Source organism: Chrysochloris asiatica, unplaced genomic scaffold, assembly GCF_000296735.1.
Source record: "Chrysochloris asiatica unplaced genomic scaffold, ChrAsi1.0 scaffold00441, whole genome shotgun sequence".
NCBI lineage: Eukaryota > Metazoa > Chordata > Mammalia > Afrosoricida > Chrysochloridae > Chrysochloris > Chrysochloris asiatica.
The window spans coordinates 1,127,205-1,138,999 of NW_006408959.1; the positions used below are offsets into that span (position 1 = coordinate 1,127,205).

General features: G+C 36.5%; 1 protein-coding gene across 1 annotated transcript; it reads left to right on the plus strand.

Moving 5' to 3' along the window:
* Window positions 1-2,600: 2,600 nt before the first annotated feature.
* LOC102823579 (olfactory receptor 2H1-like) lies at window positions 2,601-3,530 on the plus strand. The gene has a single exon (XM_006877092.1). It carries the CDS (start codon window positions 2,601-2,603, stop codon window positions 3,528-3,530), a length of 930 nt encoding a protein of 309 aa, XP_006877154.1.
* The last annotated feature ends 8,265 nt before the right edge of the window (window positions 3,531-11,795 follow it).

The window sequence follows — 11,795 nt, forward strand, 5'->3', positions numbered from 1 at the left end:
TGCAGATGATACAATTTTCCTTGCTGAATGTGATGATGACTTAAAATTCTGATGAAAATCAAAGACTGCAACCTTAACTATGGATTGCATCTCATTGTAAAGAAAGCAATTATCTTCACAACTCAACTAATAAATAACATCAAGAAAAATGGAGAAAAGTTTGAAGCTATCAAAAACTTCATTTTGCTTGGATCTACATCAACATTCATGGACATAATAGCCAAGAAATCAAACAATGTATTGTATTTGGCAAATCTACTACACAAGACCTCTTTAAAATGTCCAAGAGGAAAAATATCAGTTTGAGGGCTAAGCCATGGTATTTCTAACAGTCTCATATGCGTGTGAAAATTTGTAAATGGATAAGAAAGACCATAGAAGAATTGATGCATTTGAGTTACGGTGTTGGAGAAGAATACTGAAAGTTCCATGGACTGCCAAAACAATATACAAATCTGTGTTGGATGAAATACAGCCAGAATTCTCCTTAGAAGCCAGGATAATGAGATATATACTCTCATACTTTGGGCATATTATCAGGAGAGACCCACTCCTGGGGAAAGACATTGTACTTGGTAAAGTGGAGGGTCAGTGAAAAAAAAGCAAGACCCCAATGAAATGGGTTGGTACACTGGCAGTAGCAATGGCTCAGATTCAACAAGAATTGCTAGGATGGTGCAGGGCTGGGCAAACTTTCATTCTGTTGTGCAAAGGGTTGCTATGAGTATTAGCTGACTCCCTGGCACCTAATAATAACTGTAATATCCAACTATTCAACAACACACAGAACTGAGCAATATCAGTTATATTTACTATATTATGCCACCTGTTTCCAAAATATTCCACTACCATTAACAGGCTTAAGTATCCCTGATAGTGTAGTGGATTGCCCATTGGACTGCCAACTACAAGATAAGCACTCTGAATCCTCCAGCCTCTCCATGAGACAAAGACAAAGTTTTCTGTTCCCATAAAGATTCATAACCTCGGCAACACTCTACAGGGTCACTGAGTCAAAACTGACTCAACAACACACAACCACTACCTTCATTAACAGAATATCATGTCCCTTAAGGAATTATTTTTCTCATACTCTGCAAACACTGGTCACTACTAGTGAACTTTCAATTTTATACATTTTCTTATTCTAGATATTTCATATAAGGGGGATCATACATTTTGTTTGTGTGTTATGACTGACTTATTTCACTCCACAGAGTAATATTTTAAGGGCAAAATTACAGAGAGGCATCTTGAAAATTTCTGAATAAATGCCAGTTTAAAATAGTATTGTATTATGAGCCAGATTAAGTTATGTATAAACCCTTTACATGGTTGTTGTGGATCAGAACTGACTCAATGGCCTTTAACAACCACAATAAAAACATCTGTAGAAGCTGACTGAATTTAAGATGTGGTATGTTGTTGTTTTTAAATGCCATTGAGTCAGCTGCAACCCTGTATAAAGTTTCCACATTGCAGCTGGTGAGCTTGAACTGCTGGCCTTGCAGTTCAAACGAGTATGCAGTCCAGCACATAAATCCACAGTGCATACCAGGACTCCTATGTGGTATAGTCTGATGAAAAGAGATGGGTATTCTGTACTTAATCTAGAGTGCCTTTTTTAAAGAAGTAAACAAAATTGGTTTTGGAAAATAATCATGAGAACTTAGGGAAGCTGAATCCCACTGAGGTATTTGACACCCTGTCCTAAAGATGTATTTTCTCCACATTGCCCATCAGGCTAGCCTTTCTGGGGCTGACACCTTTCTCTCTCAGCACGGCAAAGTATTTCCTCTATTCTTGTGTGAAATGTTCTGACTGTTTCTTATATCCACCGTTGTTATCTTCAACTATATTACCTTGATTTCCATCTTAATGTTGATTTATTTGTTTGTTCATTTGTGTACTTGCTGTGTCTCTCTGGCACAAGGTGTGAGTTTTATAAAAATAGAATTCCAGCTGTATTGTTTACAGGGCATAGCACAGTGTCTTGCATATGGCATGCAATGAATAGCTATGAAATTGTTATTAAATAGAGCTTGCCCATCATAACATTCTCCTCACATTTATGCATTGTTTGTCTACTTCCTTAATCTTTTTTTCACAACCTATGACCCAGATTCTTGTAGAGTAAAAACACTGATTTGTGCCTGTGTTGCTCATGCTAAATCAAGCTTTACTGTATCAAATGACTACATATTTGAAAGATCGGGCTTGGTGATCACCATTTCATTTCAACTATTTTAAAGTAACTACTACAAGACTGAAAAAATCATCTTGGAGGAACATACCAGTGTTGTAAGGTAATCGTGAGGGTGTCCACTCAAGTTGTGATTACAGACTTTATAGATGAATTCCAAGGGGTAGTATCTCACAAATGTTCATTTGATGTAAACAACACAGTCTTAATAAAGGAAGACTGCATTCTATTTGTTTAACGGGAGGGTTAACAGTCATGTTTTATATCTCAAGATTTACTCGTCAAGTAATAATGTCTGTCTTCTCTGAATAACCAACAGTGGAGCTTTTTCTCCAAACTCATTTTACAAATTTCTACTTACAATTATGTCTTAACCCTAATGTCAAATACAACAGGAATGACCAACACAAGTTTTCCAGTGGGCTTCATCCTTCTAGGCTTCTCTGAATGGCCTCAGTTGGAAAACATTCTCTTCTGGATTGTGGCAGTCTTCTACATCATGATCATTTTTGGCAACTTGATGATCATTGTGCTCTCTTGTGTAGACCCTCGCCTTCACACACCAATGTATTTCTTTCTTAGCAATCTTTCCTTTTTGGAGCTTTGCTTTACCACAACCACATTGCCTCAGATGCTGTCAAACTTGTGGGGGCCTGACAAGACCATCACTTACACGGGCTGTGTAATACAACTCTGTGCTTTCCTCTGTCTTGGTGCCACAGAATGTGTCTTGCTGGTAGTAATGGCCTTTGACCGCTATGTTGCTGTCTGCAATCCGCTGCGCTACACCATCATTATAAATCCTCTTCTCTGTTGGAAGCTTGCCCTTGTGGCCTGGCTGTCTGGCCTGGTGGAATCTCTGATCCAATCTCCTATAACACTCCAGATGTCCTTCTGTGCCCACCACCACATAGATGACCTTCTCTGTGAGGTGCCTGCTCTGATACGACTGGCATGTGGAGATACCTCTTCTAATGAGTGGCAGATAACCATCTCTGCCATCCTCCTCACCATCTTGCCTGTTGGATTGATCCTAACTTCTTATGGCTATATAGCTAAAGCTGTGAGGAAAATCAAGTCAGAAGATGGCAGGAAGAAAGCCATTGGAACCTGCTCCTCCCATCTTCTGGTGGTCTTCATGTTTTATGGGACAGTGGCAATGGCTTATACAGACCCTAAAAACAGTTTTGCTTCTGAACATGGCAAATTCTTCACTTTCTTCTACACTGTGATCACACCACTGCTGAATCCACTTATCTATACTCTGAGGAATAAAGAGGTAAAAGAGGCTCTGCAAAGATTTCTGAAGAAGTGGATCAAGCAATGAAAGAAGTAGATATTCTTTTGAACAGAAACATCTAAAAACTCATGATTTCAACCCACACTTATTTAAATGGTACAAAGAAAGACTATGAAAAAATGATCAAAATGGTAGTTTAGCTCAAATAATATAATTAATGACATTATTTCATATCAGTTTACATGCTTTACTGTTAAAGATATGTGAAAATTAATATATTTTTGGCACATATAAAATGCTCAATAGTATATTTGGCTAGGGAGGAATACTAGTTTTATAGTTAACTTTTCTGAAGAAGGCTTAATTATTTCTTAAGAAACATATACACTAGAAGCTTAACATTCAAGAAGTAGCAGAAAGTTAAATTGTATTTTTTATTAGTATTTTAGTTTTAAAAAACAGAACTGACTATGATAGATTCCAATATACAAGTCTAAAGAGAGAAAAATTTGCTTGAAAGTTTCATAGGAGCTTCCTTTTTAAGTGTTTCCATTTTTATTTGACTATGAGAACTAGACCTTACATTTTCCTACCTATAAGCACTGAATCACAAGGTCCATTTGAATCAAAAGAATGGTGGCTCAAACCCATCAGCTGCTGCTCAGAAAGCCTATGCAATGGATTGGTAGGACTCTGAACTAATTCAGAGGCACTTAACAACAATATAATAAAGTTTACCTTAAGTACAAACAAAATAAGTATAAAGATAGCTAAGTATCTCCTGGGTACTTTGTGTATTTCCTTTGTTGTTATATACTAGTGATACAATGCTAACTAGATCAAAACTATCATCCTAAGATTCTCATTGAGTATGGCACAGAAAACACATCTTCAGTTCATACTTCAGCCATAAAATAAATTGGCTTATATAATAAATAGTATCACCCATGATGCAACATGAAGAATGCAAGAGGGGAAAGAAGACTAGATCAATAGTCACATAAAAAAACAGAATCACAATAATGAGAATGATGACAAAATGTAACCAATGTCACTTTTGTAACCAACATCACAGCACAAATTGTACAAAATGATTACAAAATTGTAACCAATTTCACAGTACAATTTGTATTATTATTGTTGTTGTTGTTGTTTAGTGCCTTTAACTGATTCTGATTCACAGTGACCCAATATAGGTTTTCTGAGGATTGATTGGTGCATTTGAACCACTAACTTTGCAGTTCAAACACACCTTAAGGTCCAGTGCTTATACTATAACACCACACCAGGATACCACAATTTGTATAAAAACTGTCAAATGGAAATTAATTTATTGCATAAATGTTTATATAAAATACAACAAATAAATTAATTAAATAAAAGACAATGTGTCATTCTTATCATAGAAACAGAAGATAATGTGGATAGAGTTGAAGATAGCGCCAAGAGATGGGAGGAAAAGAAGTTATATTTTCTTTGTGAACTTGAGAATGTATTAGGTGTTTCTTTTTTAAGTAGTTGTTATCTAAGGATGTCTTTGTAGAAGCCTAAGAAGAATTCAAGGAAGGGAAAATCTCAGAAGTACTGCTTCTTAGACCACTGTTGACTCCAATGAAGTGACAGATATATTTGTTTTTTTCCTGTTTCCCTTTTCATCTATTCATTATTTTGTCTTTGTATTCTTCCAACAGCCCGTTCAATTTTCTTAGTATTTATTTAACTGCATCCCATCATTAAAAAAATTTCTTCAAAGGGCTGGGCAGTATTCAACAGTGGTCATTGACATTTTTCACCTTCAGGCTCATCCCCATCCACATCCCAAGTAATTCTCAATAAGATCAATGAGCAGATTAAGGGTTAGTGTTGCACGGCAAGTGGTATTTTCGTTGTTTTAAATATAGGTTCATTGTACATATTCTCCAGGTATTGTTGTTGTTAAGTTATATCATCTCAGTTCTTATTCATAGAGACCCTATATAGGGTTTCTGAGTACAGACTGATGGGCCTGACTCACCGACCATATGATTAGCAGTCCAGAGCTTCTTCTACAGTATCACACAAGGACTTTAGGTTGTTTTTGCTGTTGGTAAGTGCCATCATGTTGGTTTAGACACATATCAATACTATGTAGATTTTTGAGGAGTGGGTTGGTGGATTTGAACCACTGACTTTGCAATTAGTCTTCCAGTGCATTATACAAAAATACAAGCTGCTTGTTGTACCTTTATTATAGCAGCTCGAGATAACTAAGCACTATAAAAAATGACACTTGCCTTTTCTTACAGAATGAATCATAAAAGGTAAAATCAGCTTTAACTGAATAAAAATTGAGACAAAAATAGTATTATTAAAGCTTATAAACAGAACAGCTAGCACATTTCACCCAACAACAATAGAAAGCACACTTTTATACAATAGTCCAAGAACATTTGTCAAGAGAGACTGTATCCTGAGCTTCCCATAAAACAACTCTCACTCATCTATAAATATACACTGGATTTCTATATACACACACACACACACACACACACACACACACACACATATATATATATATATTTGTATTTATATATGGACTATCATTTGTCTGTCAGTTTGTTGTATTGTGGTTGCTTTTGAGTTGCTGTGATTCTGAAAGCTATGCTATTGTTATTTTAAATACCAGCATTGTCACCCCATGGTGAACAGGTTTCAGATGAGCATCCAGAAAAAGACAGACTAGGAAGGAGTGACAAGCTACTTCTGAATATTTAGTCACTGAAATCCTTATGAATAGCAAAGAAACACTACAAGATATAGTGCCGGAAAATGACTCCCTCAGGTTGGAAAACACTAAAAATTTAAGACACTGGGGAAGAGTTGCTTCCTCAAACTAGAGTAGAGCATGATGATGTAAGTGGAGCAAAACCTGTGGGAGTAAAGCACATGGTACCATAATTTGCTGATGGGGCACAAGTCAAAATGAAGAGAAACAGTTGTAAACATCCATTGAAAATCGGAACGTGGAATGTACGAAGTATGAATCTGGAAAAACTGGCAGTTATAAAAAATGAAATGGAACACATAAACATATCTTAGGCATTAGTGAGCTGAAATGGACTGGTATTGGCTTTTGAATCTGACAACCACATGGTTTACTATACTGGAAATGACAAATAGAAGAGGAATGGTGTTGCATTCATTGTCAAAAAGAACATATACAGATCAATCATGAGGTACAATGCTGTCTGTGACAGGATAATATCCATAAGCCTAAAGAAAGCCCAGTTAATACCACTATTATTCAAATTTATGCACCAACCACTAAAGCCAATAAGGATGAAATAGAAGAATTCTACCAATTTCTTCAATCTGAAATTGATCAAACATGAAATCAAGATGTATTGATCATTACTGGTAATTGGAAAGCAAAGGTTGGGAACAAAGAGGAAGGATCAGTAGTTGGAAAATATACCCTTGGTGATAGAAATGATGCTGGAGATCACATGATAGAATACTGCAAAATCAATGATTTGTTCATTTCAATACTTTCTTTAGACAGCATAAGATATGACTATACACATGGACCACACCGCATGGAATACATAGAAATCAAATTGACTACATCTGCAAAAAGAGATGATTGAAAAACTCCATATCATCAATGCAAACAAGGCCAGGGTCAGACTGTGGAAAAGACCATAAATTACTCATATGCAAATTCAAACTGAAGCTGAAAAAAATTAAAACAAGTCCACAAGAGCCAAAGTATGACCTTGAATATATCACACCTGAATTTAGAGATCATCAGAAGAACAGATTTGATAAATTAAACACTAAACACCAAAGACCAGAAGAGTTATGGGATTACATCAAGTACATCATACATGAAGACAGCAAAAAGTCATTAAGAAGACATGAAAGAAGAAAAAGGTCAAAATGTATATCAGAAGAGACACTGAAACTTGCTCTCGAGCATAGAGATGCTAAAGCAAATGGAAGAAATGAGAAGGTACAAGAGATGAACCGAAAATTTCAAAGCTCAGCTTGAGAAGATAATGCCAAATATTATAACAATATGTGCAAAGATCTGGAATCAGAAAACCAGAAAGGAAGAACACGCTCAGCATTTCTCAAGCTGAGGGAACTGACGAAAAAAAGTCAAGCCTCGACTTTCATTATTGAAGATTCTCTGGAAGAATTATTGAGTGATACAGAAAGCATCAAGAGAAGATGGAAGGCATACAAAGAGTCACTGTACCAAAAGGAAATGGTTAATGTTCAACCGTTTCAAGAGTTACCATATGATCAAGAGCCAGTGATACTCAGGGAGGAAGTCCAAGGTGCATTGAAGGAATTGTCAAAGAACTAGACACCAGGAATTGATGGAATAAAAATTGAAAACTTTCAAGAAAGTGAGGTAGCACAGTAAGCACTCACTCATCTCTGCCAAGATATTTGGAAGAACACTATTTGGCTGACTGATTGGAAGTGATCCAATTTGTGCCCATTCCAAAGAGAGGTGACCTAAAGGAATGCTGAAATCATTGGACAATCTCTTTGATATCCCATGTGAGTAAAGTTTTACTAAAGGTAATACAGAAATGGCTGCAAGCATACATTGACAGAGATTTCCAGAGGTTCAAGCCAGATTCAGAAGAGACTGTGGAAAGAGAGATATCGTTGCTGATGTCTGATGGATCTTGATTGAAAGCAGAAAATATCAGAAAGCATCAAAAGAAGATGAAAAAAACCCCAAAAGATCCGAAAATGTTATTGTACGAAAAAGTGATGATCATTGTTCAACCATTTAAAGAAGAAGACTATAATGAAGATTCAATGGTACTGAAGGAAGATGTCCAAGGTTCACTGAAGGCATGGTAAAGAACAAGGCTATGTGATAGAATGTACATTAAAAAATCTTTCAACAAAGTGATGCAGCACTAGAGGCATTCACATACCTATGCTAAAAAATTTAGAAGACAGTTACTTGGCCAACTAATTTGAAGTGACCCATATTAGTGCCTATTCCAAAGAGAGGTGACCCAATGTAATGAAGGTATCATTAATTTCACATGCAAGTAAAATTTTGCTAAACAGTATTTAAAAATGGCTGCAAGAGTCTATTCACAGGAAACTGCCAAAGATTCAAGCTGCTTTCACGGAAGGACATGGGATTGCGGATGTAATTGCTGAAATCAAGGAGATTTGGGCTGAAAACAGAGAACAGCAGAAAGATGTTTGTGGTTGCTGTTGATAAGTGCCATTGAGTTGATTCTGACTCATAGCGAACATGTATGGGTTTCTGAGGAGTGGTCTGTGAGCTTGAACTGCCAACCTTGCATTTCAAACTTACCTCGCAGTCCAGCACATGTACATTACTAACTACACAAAGGTGTTCGACTGTGTGGATCATGACAAGTGATGGAAAACATTTAGAATGGGTATTTCATATCACTTAATTGTGCTCATGAGGAACCTGTACATAAACCAAGAGGCAGACATACAAACAGAACCAAGGGACACTGGATGGTTTAAAATCAGGAAAGGTTGCAACAGAGTTTTGTTCTTTCATCATTCTTATTCAATCTGTATGCTGAGCAAATAAACCAAGAAACTGAATTATATGAAGAAGAATGAAGTATCAGGACTGGAGAAATCTTCATTAACAACTTGTCATATGATATGATATATCCTTGCTTGTTGACTGTGAAGAGGAATTAAGATACTGAACCAATGAAGATCAAAGACCACAACCTTCAGTATGGGTTATGACTCAATGTAAAGGAAACAAAAAACATCACCTTTGGACCAATAAATAGTATCATGACAAATGGCGAAAATGTTAAAGCTGCCAAAGACTTCATTTTGCTTGGATCCACCATCAACACTAATAGAAGCGGCAGTTAAGAAATCAAATGACACATTGCTTTCTGCAAACATGCTGCACAAGACTTCTTTAAAGTGTTCAAGAACAAAGATATCTTTTTGAGGACCCAGGTGCCCCTGAGATAAGCTATTTTATTTTCAATAGACTCCTATGCATGTGACAGTTGCACAATGGATAGATAAGGAAGTTCACAGATGAATTGATGCAATTGAGTTATGGTGTTGGAGAAGACTAAGAAAAATAATGTGAATTGTCAGAAGAACAAACACATTTGTGTTGGAAGAAGTATAACTAGAATGTTCTTTAGAAGCCAGGATGGTCAAATTTTGCCATCTCATGCTTTGGGCATACTATCGGGATAGCCAATTCCCTGAGAAATCCATCATGCTTAGTAAAGTGGAGAGTCATCAAAAATGAGGAAGACTCCAATGAGATGGATCGACACAGTTGGCAACAGCAATGGGCTCAAGTGAAATAATGATTGTGAGATTCATGCAGGACAGAGCAGTGTTTAATTATATTGTGCATAAGGCTGCTGTGAGTTGGAACCAACTTAATGTCACCTAACAACAACAATGCCATTTTCTAGTATTAAGGAAGAGGAAAAGAAATTTTAAATATGTAGTGCTTTATGAAGTAGAACAGTTGCCTATATTTCATAATACCTGTTGAGGATAAATCTCAGCCTAATAAGTAATGAAGATTCCTGGTGTGGTGCAGTGGGTTCATGCATTGGGCTGTAAAGCCAGTTTGAGCTGCAATGTCGGGAGTTCAAGATCACCAGTAGCTCTCATGGACTTTTTATTTTCTTCAGCTTTAGCCTGAGCTTGCATATGAACAACTGATGGTCTGTTCTACAATCTGCCCCTGGCCTTGCTTTGGCTTTTGCACCATCTCTTTCCACACATGCAAACTATCACTCAATTCACAATAAAAACTTAAAAAAAAAAAAAAAGAAGAGAGAAAAAAAGGTATTTGCAATGAAGTTGTCATTAAAACTATCACTCAATTCACAATAAAAACTTAAAAAAAAAAAAAGAAGAGAGAAAAAAAGGTATTTGCAATGAAGTTGTCATTATTATTGCAAAATTCTATCATGTGATCTCCAACATTTTTATCACCAAGGCAATATTTTCCAATGACTGATCCTTTCTCCTAGTTTCCCACCTTTGAGTTCCAATTGTCAATAATTATCAATAAATCTTGATTGAATGTTTATTCAATTTCAGACAAGAATTTGGTAGAATTCTTCAATTTCATCATCACTGGCTTAAATATTTGATGCATAAATTTGAAAATTAGTAGTATTAACTAGTATTCCTCATAGGCGTGTGGATATCATTCTATCACAGACAGCAATATACTTCAAGACAGATCTTGAAAAGCTATTTTTTATGATAGATGTGACACCATTCCTCTTTAGTTTGTCATTCCTGACATAGTAAGCCATGTTGACTGTTAGATTCAAAATGGCCAATATGAGCCCATCTCAATGCCCAGGATATCGATGTCTATGTGTTCCATTTCCTTTTGACAACTTCCAATTTTCCTAGATTCATACTTCATACGTTTCATGTTCTGATTATTAATGGATGTTTACAGCTGTTTCTCTACATTTTAAGTAGTGTCCCATCAACAAATTAAGGCCCTGAAAATTTTACTCCATTCATGTCTTCATGACCAACTTTACTTTGAGAAGCCATCTCTTCCTTAGTCATATTTTGAGTGCTTTCCAACCTGAGGGGCTCATCTTCTGGCCCTATATATGACAATATTTTGTTATTCTTCAATATGTTTCAATATTCAGTATTCTGCACTGACAGTGCTCTACTGCTATTCATAAGGCTTTCAGTGACTATATGTTTAGAAGTAGACCGTCTCTCCTTTTTGCTATTCTGTCTTAGTCTGGAAGGTCAGCTGAACCCTGTCCACCATGGATGACTCTTCTGGTGTTTAAAATACAGGTCACATAGCTTCCAGAATAACAGCAATAAGCAGGCCACCAGAGGAAGACAAACTGACCAATGAGTGGTAGAATTCCCCATAATATGATTTATTATCATATATTCACCTCTATGATGAGATCTGCTATGAGAAGCCAATCAATAGAAAGGGAATTTCCCTGGAAGTATGCCTGCAACATTTTTATCTTACAAGTACTGCTACTACAAAAACAAGAGCAATCCATCCTTTGTCTGAGGTTCCTCCACTGTGAAGCTCCTACACTGAGAGGAAAACTGATACCTGGATGAATGGAGATCTCCAAGCAATGCTGGACCTAGAGATACTGAAAGGAGATAAAGACCTTTCATAATAGCTAAGAAAGGGTTAAAGCCTTGTTCTAGAGTTGGCATTATGAATTAGAACTTCTAACCTCCTAAACTGTGAGAATGGGCACAAATATGGATCTCTTCCAATCAGTCGGCCAGATAGTTGTCTTCCAAATTTCTTGGCAGAGATGAGTGAGTGCCTCTTGTGCTGCC